This window comes from Nerophis ophidion, linkage group LG13 (genome assembly GCF_033978795.1).
Source record: "Nerophis ophidion isolate RoL-2023_Sa linkage group LG13, RoL_Noph_v1.0, whole genome shotgun sequence".
Lineage (NCBI taxonomy): Eukaryota > Metazoa > Chordata > Actinopteri > Syngnathiformes > Syngnathidae > Nerophis > Nerophis ophidion.
In genome coordinates, this window is record NC_084623.1 from 6,615,129 (window position 1) to 6,633,021 (window position 17,893).

Here is a 17,893-nt window from a genome sequence, read left to right on the forward strand (position 1 = left end):
ACATCTCCTTTTATGGTCAGGATGTGCTCTCCTGACTTAGCACACACACAGGGATAGGAAGGAGAAATATAAAAGCTGATGGTTTGGCTTCTCCAAGTGAGCAGGAGTGCCTCATTGTTTTGACTTGACCTCCTCCAGGAACTGCAGTCCTGTATAAGGACACTCGCTTCTAATAAAGCAGCTTTTGGTTCGGTAAAGTGTCTCCGTCGTTTCTTTCGATTTTGCCGCACTGCCCTGTCGCCCTTCTGCCCGGACGAGGATGACCAGACCAGAAATAACACAACAATACAAACACTGGAAATTCACCACAAGAGTGAAAAATGCTAAAGAAAAAAAGGCTCTTTGCATACATGCTTCCTTCATCTTCCAGGTCCTGATTCGTCAATCACTGTCACCTCCTAATGAGGCTCATCAGTGGGAGGCTCGTTAATCAACAGCACGTTTCACACCAACTGTCACAGGAACGCACAAATCCATCTGTACATGACAACGCCGCGGTCCCGCAATCTGCCCGCCCCCCCCGACAGATGAAAGGCTGAGAAAGAGTTTCCATGCTCACATAATTTGTATACAACGGGAAAAAGGATTTGTCGGATGTCAGAGCATACAAACAATAGCTTGTTAAGGCTGCGACACGCTCGGAATGAGAAGCGGGCAGAAGGCATCGCTCACGTTCTGCTTTGCAGTATTTGGCACTGATCATGTGATGGTGTACGCCGGAATAAAATGACTGGCCTCTTGTCTGCTTTCTGGAAATTCTGTTGGATGAGTGCTGATTTATATTTCAACTGGCAGTACTTCTGAAATAACTAAAGCGGTGTCCGAAAAATGAATTGTCTTTTACTAACTGAATTGAGCTGGTTTATTCCTCTTAAAGAGGAACTGCACTTTTAAAAAAATATGAAAAACAAGAATGGTGTTTATTATTCACAATTAGGGTTTCAAAGGGGTGGAAAGTTTCCGGTAAATTTCCGGAAACTTTCCGGAAATTTACCACGGGGAAGTTAAGTTGGGGAAGTTTGGAAATATTGACCATATTTTTGGGGGGATTATTCAAAGTTGGACACCGTCCATGGGAATTAATGGGAATATATGAGAATTAATGAGAATATATGGGAATTAATAGGAATATATGGGAATATATGGGAATTAATGGGAATATATGAGAATTAATGAGAATATATGGGAATTAATAGGAATATATGGGAATATATGGGAATTAATGGGAATATATGAGAATTAATGAGAATATATGGGAATTAATAGGAATATATGGGAATATATGGGAATTAATGGGAATATATGGGAATATATAGGAATTAATGGTAAAATATGGGAATTAATTGGAATATATGGGAATTAATAGGAATATATAGGAATTAATGGGATTATATTTGGGAATTAAGAGGAATATATGGGAATGAATGGGAATATCTGGGAATGAATGGGAATATAAAGGATTTAATGGGAATATATGGGAATATATAGGAATTAATGGTAATATATGGGAATTAATGGGAATATATGGGAATTGATAGGAATATATGGGAATTAATGGGAATATAAAGGATTTAATGGGAATATATGGGAATATATAGGAATTAATGGTAATATATGGGAATTAATGGGATTATATTTGGGAATTAATAGGAATACATGGGAATTAATGGGAATATATGGGAATTAATGGGAATGTATGGGAATCAATAGGAATATATGAGAATTAATGAGAATATATGGGAATTAAAAGGAATGCATGAGAATTAATGGGAATATATGGGAATATTTAGGAATTAATGGTAATATATGGGAATTAATGGGAATATATAGGAATTAATGGGATTATATTTGGGAATTAATAGGAATATATGGGAATTAATGGGAATATATGGGAATATATAGGAATTAATGGTAATATATGGGAATTAATGGGAATATATGGGAATTAATGGGAATATATGGGAATTAATGGGAATATATGGGAATTAATGGGATTATATTTGGGAATTAATAGGAATATATGGGAATTAATGGGAATTAATGGGAATGTATGGGAATCAATAGGAATATATGAGAATTAATGAGAATATATGGGAATTAATAGGAATATATGGGAATTAATGGGAATATATGGGAATGAATGGGATTATATTTGGGAATTAATAGGAATATATGGGAATTTATGGGAATATATGGGAATTAATAGGAATATATAGGAATTAATGGGATTATATTTGGGAATTAATAGGAATATATGGGAATTTATGGGAATATATGGGAATGAATGGGAATATAAAGGATTTAACGGGAATATATGGGAATATATAGGAATTAATGGTAATATATGGGAATTAATGGGATTAAATTTGGGAATTAATAGGAATATATGGGAATTAATGGGAATATATGGGAATTAATGGGAATCAATAGGAATATGTGAGAATTAAATAGAATATATGGGAATTTATGGGAATATATGGCAATGAATGGGAAAATAAAGGATTTAATGGGAATATATAGGAATTAATGGTAATATATGGGAATTAATGGGAATAAATGGGAATTAATGGGAATATATGGGAATTAATGGGAATATATGGGAATTATTGGGAATATATGAGAACCGCATATTCCCTTTGGGGTGGCAGGGGGCGCTGGAGCCTATCTCAGCTACAATCAGGCGGACAAATCGCCACCTCATCGCAGAGAACTGTGGACACTGTTGTGATTTTGGATCACATCGGATTGTCTGCCCCGCAGGATTTTGAGGACCATTCATCCATCCATTTTTCTACCGCTTGTCCCTTTGGGAGCCTATCTCAGCTTGGATTTTGAGGACCGGTCATAGAAAATTTAGAGTGGAAAGCCAATTTTATTTTCACTCGCATACAAAACGTTCTAACTTGGATTGTTTCCGTGACTTCAAGACTCTCCCGAAGGACAGTGCGGCGAAGACACAACAAACTCCCCTCTTGTCTCTCATCGGCACATAACCTGTTGTTGTTGACTTTGGAGTAACGACTGCACAAGGTCAAGGCCGCGGAACAGAGACACACTGCAGGCTTACACACAAACATGCCTCCACAAAAATATACGCCTCACACACATATCCCACCCCCGCTCCCAATCCAACACCTTTGACGCAAATCTCATATGGGTGAGGGAAGGATGGTCAGCGCCTGAGAGCTGCAGCCTGCCACCCTTCCCTCTGTTGCTAGATATCTCGAGATGTACGTTTGTTTGTTTTCCCACTCCAGACTGGGCCCCCTTAGAGCCCAGTCTAGATTGTATTTTTTTACTCATCCATCCCCAGCGTTTGACCTTTTCCCCATCTTTTACGGGGTGCCTTGTGGCAACCCACCAGCGTTCCTGTTCTGTAATCCTGTAAACTGTTTGTTTGTCTATCATTCACACTCCAACTTTGAATAATTAAAAAACGGTCAATATTTCCAAACTTCCCCAGCTTAACTTTCCGTGGTAAATTTCTAGGAAAGCTTCTGGAAATTTACCAGAAACTCTCCACCCCTTGGCAATCCCAATCAGGATTTGCAACACATACTTTGGTCCTGCAGGAGAACTACTTGAGGTGGTGCAGGACTACAAAAGGCAAGAGTGCACATCGGGCATTCAGCAATCTTACCTTTCGAAACTGAAAGTCAGCTTTTATTTGCGCTACTTTTTACGTCGCCGGGCTTTATTTGTATGCAAAGCTGCACCATCGACTGCGGCGGGATGCTTTGTTCTCTTGGCAGCTTCAAGCTAAAGCTACAAGATGAGACGCAAATGATGTCATGGAAGTCAGCTACGTGCTGAGCCCAGACCTTCATATGCTAATTAGTGTAAATACATGTTACTCCTAAAAGGGAAACTGCGCTTTTTTATTTTTCATTTATTTTGTCAATTATTTACAATCCTTATGCAACACAAGAACACATATGTTTTTTTCTTTTTTATGAATTCTAACTGGTAAATAAACACTAGGAAGAGTCAGGCAACAATGGACCCGATAAGATTTGCTCTATTCCGCCTTTTAAGCGCGCTGAAAAACTTCCGAAACATATTTTTGAGCCTGAATATAAAGAGGATGATATTCACGTTTTAGAAGCTGTGTGCTAAACAGATGAAGCTTTAGTGCAGGGGTAGGGAACCTATGGCTTTTGATGACTGCATCTGGCTCTCAGATAAATCTTAGCTTAACACGATAAGTATTTAATAATTCCGCTGGTAATCACAGTGTTAAAAATAACATTCAAATCATCAAACATTCTAATCCAACCATCCATTTTCTATCACATCTGTTCATGGTAAGAAGTATTATATTTATTATTGGTTAACTTTTAGAATAACAATGTTATTAAAAAGAACAAGAGACTCATTATACTCTAAAAATGTTGGTCTTAAAAATGCAGGCATTTAGTTGTATTCAGTGTTAAAAAATATTATATGGCTCTCACGGAAATACATTTTGAAATATTTGGCTTTCATGGCTCCCTCAGTCAAAAAGGTTCCCGACCCCTGCTTTAGTGAAACACAAAGCATCATGTAGCAGTAATGCTAATTGCCAAACAAACTACACAAACATAATAAAACAATCACTTTCTGTTGGAATGTTAATATATTCCCGTTTAGATGAAGAATTAATCATCATCAGCTATTATCTTTGAGAGTCTTTCTCGCCATCTTCAGGTCTAAGTTGGATATCAAAGTCCACACACTTTTAAGTGAGAGGCATGATTTATTATCTAGAATTAACTTTCACTAAATCAGAGGCGATGCAGCAGCTCAATATGTCAATATAGCAGCATAAGCAAGTTAGCTTTCTGTGATCATGGCGCTGGTAAAATTGTTTGTCTGCGGTTGTGCTTATAAAAACAATATTGCTATTCAGGTCCATCCATCCCTTCCAGGGTCGCGTCTGGTACTGGATGACGTGGTCCTGATGGCTTTAAATAGATCTCCTTTTTAGACCAGTTGATCTGCCGCTTCTTTTCTTTTTCCTCCTATGTCCCCCCCTCCCTTGTGGAGGGGGTCCGGTCCGATGACCATGGATGAAGTACTGGATCAGAGTCAAGACCCAGGATGGACCGCTCGTCGGGACCCAGGATGGACCGCTCGCCTGTGTATCGGTTGGGGACATCTCTACGCTGGTGATCCGCCTCCGCTTGGGATGGTTTCCTGTTGACGGGACTCTCGCTCCTGTCTTGGATCCGCTTTGAACTGAACTCTCGCGGCTGTGTTGGAGCCACTATGGATTGAACTTTCACAGTATCATGTGAGACCCGCTCGACATCCATTGCTTTTGGTCACCTAGGGGGGGGGGGGGGGGGTTGCCCACATCTGAGGTCCTCTCCAAGGTTTCTCATAGTCAGCATTGTCACTGGCGTCCCACTGGATGTGAATTCTCCCTGCCCACTGGGTGTGAGTTTTCCTTGCCCTTTTGTGGGTTCTTCCGAGGATGTTGTAGTCGTAATGGTTTGTGCAGTCCTTTGAGACATTTGTGATTTAGGGCTATATAAATAAACATTGATTGATTGATTGATTTATCCGGCCAGGATCTTCAGCTCTCACTGGATCGGTTTGCAGCCGAGTGTGAAGCGACTGGGATGAGAATCTGCACCTCCAATTCCGAGTCCATGGTTCTCTACCGGAAAAAGGGTGGAGTGCCATCTCCGGGATGGGGAGGTGACCCTGCCCCAAGTGGAGGAGTTCATGTACCTCGGAGTCTTGTTCACGAGTGAGGGAAGAGTGGATCGTGAGATCGACAGGCAGATCGGTGTGGCGTCTTCAATAATGCGGACGCTGTATCATTCCGTTGTGGTGAAGAAGGAGCTGAGCTGGAAGGCAAAGCTCTCAATTTACCGGTCAATCTACTTTCCCATCCTCACCTATGGTCATGAGCTTTGGGTTATGACCGAAAGGATGAGATCATGGGTTCAAGAGGCCAAAATGAGTTTCCTCCGCCGGGTGGCGGGCTCTCCCTTAGAACATCCAGAAGGAATGTTCTAAGAAAGAGCTAAGGAAGAGCTTCTCACCCTTCTAAGGAAGGGTGAGAGTGTTTAGGTCACGTCCAACCGGTACGAGGCCACGGGGAAGACCCAGGACACGTTAGGGAGACAACGTCTGCCGGCTGGCCTGGGAACGCCTCGAGATCCCCCGGCAAGAGCTGGACGAAGTGGCTGGGGAGAGGAAAGTCTGGGCTTTTCTGCTTAGGCTGCTTCCCCAGCGGACCGACCTCGGATAAGTGGAAGAAGATGGATGGATGGATGGATGGATCATGCATGGAAAACCTGGTATCCATTCAAAACAGTCATTAGTTTCTTACCAACGGGCAGGGGCTCCAAGGTCCCCAGGGTGATACAACACAGTCGTGGTGGCAGGCCAGGAAGCAGACCTGAGCTCTGGGTGGCATTTCTTCCTGATCACATAGACTGTCCTCCACCGTGTTGACCTCGCCGCTCGTTCCCTTTTTCACACACCTGGCGGAACAGCAGATGCATAACTAGTCTCCCGGGGAACTCCTAACGAGGGCTTTCTGCAAGTTCAGAATATATCTACAAACACCTGTCCTTAAGTCACGGTAAAGTCAACCTCGGATACAACAAAGGATATTTCTAGTTCTAGTCGTGTGAAAAAGACTTCAGAAGCCTAACACTACCATTGCTAATTGTTCGTAGTCCAACACCAACATCTGTGCACACTGTCGGACTGGATCACCGCTCCACTGTTTTGGCCATTTTAAGTGGCACTCATTAGAAAAGCAATACTCTTGGTCAGAATGTTTTCTCCTGGCGTTGCAAGTGTCGGGACCGAGGCCAGGTCATCCACCCCCTCCCCTGGCGAGTGTTTCCACGCTAGCTCTCCGCCAAGCTCACTGACCTGATCTTGCGGCTTTGGACACCCTCCCCACAGGATGGCGAGTTGCCCACCGTGTTGATGGTACAAATGGACCAGGGCTCGATTCTCCACACGTACTGGCTGCATTCACTGTGGCATGGCACGGCTTCGTTGACCTGAACACACACATACACACACATACTGGTTATCATTTGGAATGAGGACCAAGTTTTTCATCATGACTTGTGGGGACCACCCTTTCTATAGGTTGATGAGGCATAAAAAAGGTAGGTAAAATGGCCACTGCTCAGTTAGCTCATACACGTCTTTAAATCTCTGGATTGTTGAAGTAATGTGCTGATCATTCTAACTGGGGACCCTGAGGAAAAAGAGTTAATATAGTTCATGGGGACCAAATTTAGATAATTTTGCATTATTCACACGAATGTGTGAAGTGAAGTGAATTATATTTATATAGCACTTTTTCTCTAGTGACTCAAAGCGCTTTACATAGTGAAACCCAATATCTAATTTTTACATTTACACCAGTGTGGGTGGCACTGGGAGCAGGTGGGTAAAGTGTCTTGCTCAAGGACACAATCACAGTGACTAGGATGGCGGAAGCGGGAATCGAACCTGCAACCCTCCAGTAGCTGGCACGGCCGCTCTACCAACCGAGCTATACCGCCCCTGTGTAAGTGTTAGGGTTAGGGTTAACCATAACCCTAACCCTAAATATTTTATGGGCCAAAGCTTAAAACTCACTTAGGCATCTTTAGAATGGATCTGACTATCATTTAAAAAGGTTTCCCTTTAGGGGACCTGGTTTTTGGACCCCATACCGTCAGAAGTCCCTGAAAGGTGACTGTGTAAGCAGAGCGATGTCCCCATTAAGTCAGCATTGTCAGAACACACACACACACACTTGATCAGAACTTGTGGGGACCACCTTTTCTACAGGTTGTGGAGGCATAAAAAAAAGAGATAAAATGGTCACTGTCCAGTTAGCTCATACGCGTCTTTAAATCTCTGGATTGATGAAGTAATGTGCTGATCGTTCTTACTGGGGACCCTGGGGAAAATTTGCTAATATGGTTTATGAAGACCAAATTTAAATAATTTAGCATAATTCACACAAATTTGTAAGTGTTAGGGTTAGCCCTAACCCTACATTTTTTATGGGCCAAAGCTTAAATTTCACTTACGCATCTTTAGAATGGATCTGACTATCATTTAAAAAGATTTCCCTTTAGGGGACCTGGTTTTTGGACCCCATACCGTCAGAAGTCCCCGAAAGGTGACTGTGTAAGCAGAGCGATGTCCCCATTAAGTCAGCATTGCCAGAACACACACACACACACACACGCACGCGCACGCGCACGCGCACGCGCACACGCACACACACACACACACACACACACACACACACACACACACACACAGACACACACACACACACACACACACACACACACACACACAGACACTTGATCAGAACTTGTGGGGACCACCCTTTCTACAGGTTGTGGAGGCATAAAAGAAAGAGATAAAATGTCCACTGTCCAGTTAGCTCATACACGTCTTTAAATCTCTGGATTGATGAAGTAATGTGCTGATCGTTCTTACTGGGGACCCTGGTGAAAAATAGCTAATATGGTTTATGAGGACCAAATTCAAATAATTTAGCATAATTCACACAAATTTGTAAGTGTTAGGGTTAGCCCTAACCCTACATGTTTTATGGGCCAAAGCTTAAAACTCACTTAGGCATCTTTAGAATGGATCTGACTATCATTTAAAAAGGTTTCCCTTTAGGGGACGTGTTTTTTGGTCGCCATACCGTCAGAAGTCCCCGAAAGGTGACGGTGTAAGCAGAGCGATGTCCCCATTAAGTAAGCATTGTCAGAACACACACACACACACACACACACACACACACACACACACACACACACACACACACACACACACACACTTGATCAGAACTTGTGGGGACCACCCTTTCTACAGGTTGTGGAGGCATAAAAAAAAGAGATAAAATGGCCACTGTCCAGTTAGCTCATACACGTCTTTAAATCTCTGGATTGATGAAGTAATGTGCTGATCAGACTTACTGGGGACCCTGGGGAAGAAGAGTTAATATGGTTCATGGGGACCAAATCTAAATCATTTTGCATAATTCACACACATTTCAACCATAACCTAAACCCTACATGTTTTATGGGCCAAAGCTTAAACCTCACTTGGGCATTTTCAGAATGGATCTGACTATCATTTAAAAAGGTTTCCCTTTAGGGGACATGTTTTTTGGTCCCCATACCGTCAGAGGACCCCTAGAGGTGTGTAAACAGAGCAAAATCCCCATTAAGTAAGCATTGCCAAAACACACACACACACTGGATATATATATATGTATATATATATATATATATATAATGTATTATTATAATGTTTTTGTGGTCCCCCTTGAAAAGTATTGAAACTTATCAAAATATGGTTTGGTACCGGTACCAAAATATTGGTATCAGGACAACCTTAGAGTGGTCCTTAGCTTTCTAGAAAAGTGGCGTTCCAGCCGACAAGTGGAAATATGCTTCGCTCCCACCGCAGTGAGTTGGGGTGCACGGTACGAGAGCGACACGGTGGATGTGTGTTAAATGGATGATCGCAGTGAAAGGCCCTCCGGGGCGAGGGTGAAACAGTCTCCATGATAGCTTTATTCACTCTCAGCCCGCTGGAACCGCCAACTCTGCTGTGTTGACGCAACAAAGCCAACAGCCAGCGCCACGCTCCCGTAAACGTGTCGACTCTCTAACCACGGAGCAGTCGGCTGCAGTGCAAGGTAGACTACGGAGAACACTTGCACAAGCAGGTGTGTGTGTGTGTGTGTGTGTGTGAAGTGGAGAGGGATGACTATAGAGCCTGGCCTCCCCTCCAGGCCGCACAGATGCCCATTATACACCCTCATCATCGCCCATCTGTCCCTGCAGATGCCCCTGCTGGGTAAACTGGCAAATGGGCTCCTCCTGCCTGCTCCAACACTTCTGTGGCAGCACGCAATTGCACACTGTCAACATGGAAATAGACTACTTTCCGCTATGTGCACACTGCACGCGGGGAACCATCACCATGTATTTAGCGGGGAATCATGCAGACGCCAAGGCCAGTCCCACAATACCCGGGCGGGGCGCAGGAATGCAGAAGAGCTTCTCAAATACATGTGAGGGGACACAATATCAGGTGGGAATGTGCACATCCTTGGCTTCATTTTCTCTTTCTATGAAGCGTTCCTGTTAGACACAACCAGGGTGCCCAAAGTGCGGCCCCCCCCGGGGCCCCTTTGGGGGCTGCAGCTAATTGTTTTGTTTGGCACGTTCCATGGACTCTATTAAAAAAAATATAGTGTGTGTTTTTGTCGTATAAATTATGTTTTCTTTAACAAAGGGCATAAAACAAACACATTTTTTTTTAAAACAACCTCATAATATACAAATACATCTCAAGTTAATGTAGGCATTAAAATAATTTAAAAAAATAAAATAAAAAATAAAAAATTATATTTGTATGTATGTATGTATATATATATATATATGTAGATATATATATATACAACTACAGCTGAAGTTAGAAAACTGACACACCCTCAGGAAGAAGAACTTGAGGGCAGCCCTACAGGTTAAAAAAAATCTATACAATGTACGAGTGTAAAAAAAAAAAAAAAAAAAAAAAAAAAAAAAAAAAAGGTTTTCGAATTTATTCGTAACGATTCTTAATCAATTAAATATCAAATTCAAAATGGATTAAAAAATGATTAAAAAAATCCCAAAATCGATTTAGAAAAAAATTAAATAAAATAAAAATAAATATATATATATATATATATATATATATATATATATATATATATATACAACCAACTACCCATCGATTTCCTACCGCTTAATCCCTTTTAGGGTCGCGGGGGGCGCTGGTGCCTGTCTCAACTACAATCGGGCGGAAGGCGACGTACACCCTGGACACGTTGCCACCTCATTGCAGATATATATATATATATACATACATATATATACAGTATATATATATATATATATATATATATATATATATATATATATATATATAGCATTTAAGTCTCACCTTAAAACTCATTTTTATACTCTAGCCTTTAAATAGACTCCCTTTTTAGACCAGTTGATCTGCCGTTTCTCTTCTTTTTCTTCTATGTCCCACCCTCCTTTGTGGAGGGAGTCCGGTCCGATCCGGTGGCCATGTACTGCTCGCCTGTATATCGGCTGGGGACATCTATGCGCTGCTGATCAGCCTCCGCTTGGGATGGTTTCCTACTGGCTCCGCTGCGAACGGGACTCTCGCTGCTGTGTTGGATCCGCTTTGGACTGGACTCTCGCAACAGTGTTGGATCCATTATGGATTGATCTTTCACAGTATCATGTTCTCATATGTTCTCATAGTCATCAGTATCATCAGTATCACAGTATCATGTTCTCATAGTCATCATTGTCACCGACGTCCCACTGGGTGTGAGTTTTCCTTGCCCTTATGTGGGCCTACCGAGGATGTCGTAGTGGTTTGTGTAGCCCTTTGAGACACTAGTGATTTAGGGCTATATAAGTAAACATTGATTGATTGATTGATATATATATTAGGGCAACGATTAAAAATTTTAATCGAAGTTAATCGCACTATTTCTCTGATTAATCGCGATTAACTGCATTGTATACACAAAGCCCAATAATGAATTCAAAAGTAGTGTGTAGTGCACCTTTATTGGAATATTCTCCAACATGAACAAAAGCGCCAAAACATTTGTTGTGCAAACACAATTTAAATCAGTCCTTGTTAAACAGTAGCAGTTAAATAGCATATTTGATGAAAATCAACTCCAAAAATGTAAATACAAACATTTAAGCTTATTGCCACTGCCAGGGTATTTAAGTTATCCTGTTTGTTATGGAAAATAAATATAATCTACATACAAATCTCTGAGTCACAATCATAACATCTGAACAGGCAATTTCTGAGGTAACAGCAGAAACATTTTTTTTTATCAGGGATCTTATGTTTAAAAAACCTATATTATAGGTAGTGGGCTGTTTTAGGGAATTTTGGATCAAATTATCCGTAGTAGCAATATTAATAATGTTGTGTTTATTCTGCGTAGTGCACTTAAAATAATTATGACCATATCTAGGAATTGATATGAGGGGAATTTTCCGATTGTTTGCTTGGTGCTTTGATAAACTGAAGGCATCATATACATGGTACTATATTGTGATGTTATGAGCCAGGGAAAAAAAGAACTACCCTACCCAGCATGCAACAGGAGTGACGAGCATGTATAGGTTGTGTCGCCATGACGACATCTTGTATGTTGTGATATGCACGCTCTGAAAGCAAACGTTAAGAACTCAGCCAACACTCCTGGTCTGCATTATTCATAAATAGACAGACAACACATATACTCCGCTGCTTCACAGGCCGCTGGATGTAGCCGGCAAAGTATTCCCATGCTAGCTAGCCGGTCTAGCAAGCACGCCTCATTCAGTCCAAAACGGCCCGATCTATCCACATCCAGAATTGTCTGGCGGTCGTAAGTGATCCCGGAGTGACCACGCTGTAAGCCAGCCAGGAAATTTGCAGAATTGTCCGGTATTTTTGCCAAATGTTCCATCTTTACCAAGAGCCCCTCCACGCCGGGCGACGCCATCTTGTTAATAAAAGGCGTTAACAAAATAAAAGCATGTAAACAACATACGCAAATGTGCGATAAAATAATTGTCGGCGTTAATAGATTGATGAGTTAACTCATAATTAACGCACTAATTTGCCCACCCCTAATATATATATATATATATATATATATATATATATATATATATATATATATATATATATATATATATATATATATATATATATATATATATATATATATATATTATCATCCGTCTTTTCCAGCCACTCAGACATATCATATTGGGGCTTCACGGTGGCAGAGGGGTTAGTGCATCTGCCTCACAATACGAAGTTCCTGCAGTCCTGGGTTCAAATCCAGGCTCGGGATCTTTCTGTGTGGAGTTTGCATGTTCTCCCCGTGAATGCGTGGGTTCCCTCCGGGTACTCCGGCTTCCTCCCACTTCCAAAGACATGCACCTGGGGATAGGTTGATTAGCAACACTAAATTAGGCCCTAGTGTGTGAATGTGAGTGTGAATGTTGTCTGTCTATCTGTGTTGGCCCTGCGATGAGGCGGCGACTTGTCCAGGGTGTACCCCGCCTTCCGCCCGATTGTAGCTGAGATAGGCGCCAGCGCCCCCCGCGACCCCGAAAGGGAATAAGCGGTAGAAAATGGATGGATGGATGATGTAAATGATTATATCTACTATACAGTTTTACTTTAGAAAAGATAAGTGTTGGATACTTATTTGTATCTGTATTAAAAAAAGTATTGATTTTGAATCGAGAATTGATTCTGAATCGAATGAAAGATTAAGAGCCTTAATATACGGTATCAACGATGCTTTGGTTTTAGTGGATGTTTGTACCCCGGTGGTATAAACACACAAGGACGATATAAAGTCACTAAAAATCCTGACTGCCTCTTCAGCATCCATCACAGCTTAAGTATTGTTTAAAAAATGTCAGTCTGGCTCCTTCTGCGTATTACCCGAACGGACTCCACATAAATCCTCTCTTCCCGAGTGATGGAAACTATTGTTTCTTTCCCTGAATGGAAGAGCGAGTGCAGGGGGGGGCATGCACAGGAACGTGTGCGAGCTGCACGGAGTTTTTCATGCATCTGGTCTGGGTTAGTTAGCTCCAGCAGAGCTGGGGTGCAGAGTGAGTGGGACTGACCTGTGCCTGCGGGGATGTCCGTATTAGCAGTGCATGACAAGCCAGAGGTTGGGAAAGGGAAGAAAAGAACAATATGACCGTTAGTTGAGGTGGCCTGAAGGGACAGAAGTGGAGAGTTTTGCCTCAAGTCTAAGAGCTCACATTAGAAAGGTGCACAGCAGCAGGATTTATTCTGGTGCCGAAGCTGAGAGGGGAGCGGGTATGCGAACTTTTCTTACCTATTGGTAGCGGCTTTGGTGTGTGCATAAGTTCCGGATAATAGAAATACAACTGTTTAGGCACTGTGGAGATGTTTATAAAATAATCTTGCCTTCCTTTAGACTTCTGGGAAATGAGCAGTTTGGAATTCGCCCCATTTGTGAGGTTTTTTTCTCTTTGGTGACGTCAAATATGGTAGGAATTTACCCGAAGAGCTTTATATACATATATATATATATATATATATATATATATATGCAATACTTATTTTTGACATTTTTATTAGTAGGACCCTTTCAGATCTGAATGGATGTGTTTGTTTGTTTTTATTTAACTGTAATTTCTCCAAAAATAATATTGGTTTAAATCAATGTTAGAATTATTGACCAATTTATGGCTTCAATTACTTTTATCGACTTTTATTCGGGAAAAGAAAATGCATATATATATATTTTTTTGCCATAAAAATAGGGTTTTGAAAAAAAGAGAATAAACAACAACAGAGAACTGTATATATATATATATATATATATATATATATATATATATATATATATATATATGATATACATGTACATATAAATGTATACATACATATATACGAACATATATATATATATAAACATATATATATATTTATATATATACAGAGAAATATATACAAATTATATATCTATATGTATGTATGTATGTATGTATGTATGTGTATATATGTATATACATGTATACGTATATATGTATATATATACGTATACATGTATATGTAAATATATGCATATATATATATACATATATATACATATATACGTATACATGTATATACTTATATACACATACATACATACATACATACATATAGATATATAATTTGTATATATTTCTCTGTATATATATAAATATATATATGTTCATATATATATGTCTGTATATATGTAAATGTATGTATACATTTATATGTACATGTATATAGTATATATATATATATATATATATATATATATATATACACATACACATAAGTACACATATTTGTATTTATACATTTATATGTATATATGTGTGTATATATGTATATGTTTGTATACATTTATATGTACATATATACATATATATATATATATATATATATATATATATATATATATATATATATATATATATATATATATATAAAATCATATGTATATGATTAGTGGTGTTGTTGTTGAAGGGAAAAGCGAACGTTGTGATGTATTTGTGCAATAATACAAAACACTTTTAATTGTCTTTTAGAACGGTTTATAGAATAGATCGACTTCCTTTGGCCTCATTGTTAGTTGACTTTTGCTGGCTTTTATTTACGATTTGCAATATATTGCAACAAAAAGAACAATATATTGTCTTACATAAGGATAGTAAATGATAGGCAAGTTCCTCCTTAATTAAATCCCCATTTCAACGTACAGATGGAAACAACAACAAGGTGTAATTTCAAAATAAATCTTCTCAACCCTTTTTTGCTGTTGCAGGTGCTTTGTCTCTCATTTAAATTCAATAATCATCCTGAGTCAACATCAACATATCCCCGGGCCACATGTTTAAAAATGATCCTGAACAATAGTGCTGTCATCTGGTACAAACCTTGCAACAGAGCAATGTGGGCGTTCTTCACTTTCACACAGCAAAATAAAACCACCATGAGTTCTTCCAGCAATGTCTTTGAAGACAAAGACACATGAGCCTCCTTAATGATCTGAAGCCAAACACGAGGTATGTTTAATAAGCTGCCACTAAGCAGCTAATGAGCCCGCAAACTGCCGTTAACAATGCACTTTGCCTCACTCAAGATCTGTTAGGCGGCTCTCTCAACAGCGACGTGATACAGTGCATCTGGAAAGTATCGCACATTTTTTCTTATTGTTTTATTCTTCATAATTTTGTGGAAAAAAAACCTAAATAAAAAAAATATAACCTTTTAAATTGTCATTATGGGGTATTGTGTGTAGAATTTTGAGGATAAAAATGAATTTTATCCATTTTGGAACAAGGCTGTAATGAAACAAAATTTAAAGCGTTGATGAATGATAATATTTTGAAATCAGCGATTTCAAAACAGCAATGTGATACAGTGCATCCCGAAAGTATCTCACATTATTTTTTTATTGTTTTATTTTTCATCATTTTGTGGGAAAAAAACAAACAAACCCAAAAAACCTTCTACATTGTCATTATGGGGTATTGTGTGTAGAATTTTGAGGATAATAATGAATTTATTCCATTTTGGAACAAGGCTGTAATGAAAAAAAATTTACTCATTGATGAATGATAGTATCCAAAATCAGCGATATCACTAAAGATCTGTTTGGTGGCTCTCTCAACAGTGACGTGATACAGTGCATCTGGAAAGTATCTCACGTTATTTTTTTATTGTTTTACTTTTCATCATTTTGTGGGAAAAAACAAACAAACAAAAAAAAAAATTCTACATTGTCATTATGGGGTATTGTGTGTAGAATTTTGAGGACAAACATGAATTTATTCCATTTTGGACCAAGGCTGTAATGAAACAAAATTTACGCTTTGATGAATGATAGTATCCGAAATCAGCGATATCACTCAAGATCTGTTTGGTGGCTCTCCCAACAGCGACGTGATACCGTGCATCCGGAAAGTATCTCACGTTATTTGTTAGTCTTTTATTTATTTTTATTTTGTTGGGAAAAAAACAAACAAAAATAACTTTTACATTGTCATTATGGGGTATTGTGTGTAGAATTTTGAGGACAAAAATGAATTTAATCCATTTTGGACCAAGGCTATATTGTAATAAAATGTACGCGTTGATGAATGATAGTATCCGAAATCAGCGACATCATTCAACATCTGTTTGGCGGCTCTCTCAACAGCGACGTAATACCGTGCATCTGGAAAGTATCTCACGTTATTTCTTAGTGTTTTATTTTTTATAATTTTGTGAAAAAATAAAAAATAAAAAACTTTACATTGTCATTATGGGGTATTGTGTGTAGAATTTTGAGGACAGAAATTAATTTATTTCATTTTGGCCCAAGGCTGTAATGAAATAAAATGTACATGTTGATGAATCAGTGATATCACTCAAGAACTGTTTGGTGGCTCTATCAACAGCGATGTGATACAGTGCATCCGGAAAGTATCTCATATTTTTTCTTATTGTTTTTTTTTTGATAATTTTGTGAAAAAAATGAAAAATAAAAAAATACATTGTCATTATGGTGTATTGTGTGTAGAATTTTGAGGACAAACATGAATTTATTCTATTTTGGAACAAGGCTGTAATGAAATAAAATGTATGCGTTAATGAATCAGTGATATCACTCAAGATCTGTTTGGTGGCTCTCTCAACAGCGATGTGATACAGTGCATCCGGAAAGTATGTCACATTATTTCTTAGTGTTTTATTTTTTATATTTTATGAAAAAAAATAAATAAATAAAAAAAGACATTGTCATTATGGGGTATTGTGTGTAGAATTTTGAGGATAAAATTAATTTATTCCATTTTGGACCAAGGCTGTAATGAAATAAAATGTACGTGTTGATGAATCAGCGATATCACTCAAGATCTGTTTGGTGGCTCTCTCAACAGCGATGTGATACAGTGCATCCGGAAAGTATCACACGTTATTTATTAGTGTTTTATTTTTTATAATTTTGTGAAATTTTTTTAAATAAAAAAATACATTGTCATTATGGGGTATTGTGTGTAGAATTTTGAGGATGAATCTAATTTATTCCATTTTGGATTAAGGCCGTAATGAAATAAAATGTACGTGTTGATGAATCAGCGATATCACTCAAGATCTGTTTGGCGGATCTTTCAACAGCGACGTGATACAGTGCATCCGGAAAGTATCTCACGTTATTTCTTAGTGTTCTATTTTTTATAATTTTATGAAAAAAAATTAAATAAAAAAAATACATTGTCATTATGGGGTATTGTGTGTAGAATTTTGAGGATAAAATTAATTT

At 38.9% G+C, this 17,893-nt stretch overlaps 1 protein-coding gene across 1 annotated transcript in view; it reads right to left on the minus strand.

The window, feature by feature from the left end:
- The window catches only part of thsd7ba (thrombospondin, type I, domain containing 7Ba), a 531,947-nt gene that overhangs the window by 68,999 nt on the left and 445,055 nt on the right, over window positions 1-17,893 (minus strand). The window contains 2 exon segments of the mRNA XM_061918320.1: window positions 6,323-6,476; window positions 6,877-7,010. Coding sequence (XP_061774304.1) covers window positions 6,323-6,476; window positions 6,877-7,010 — 288 coding nt within the window.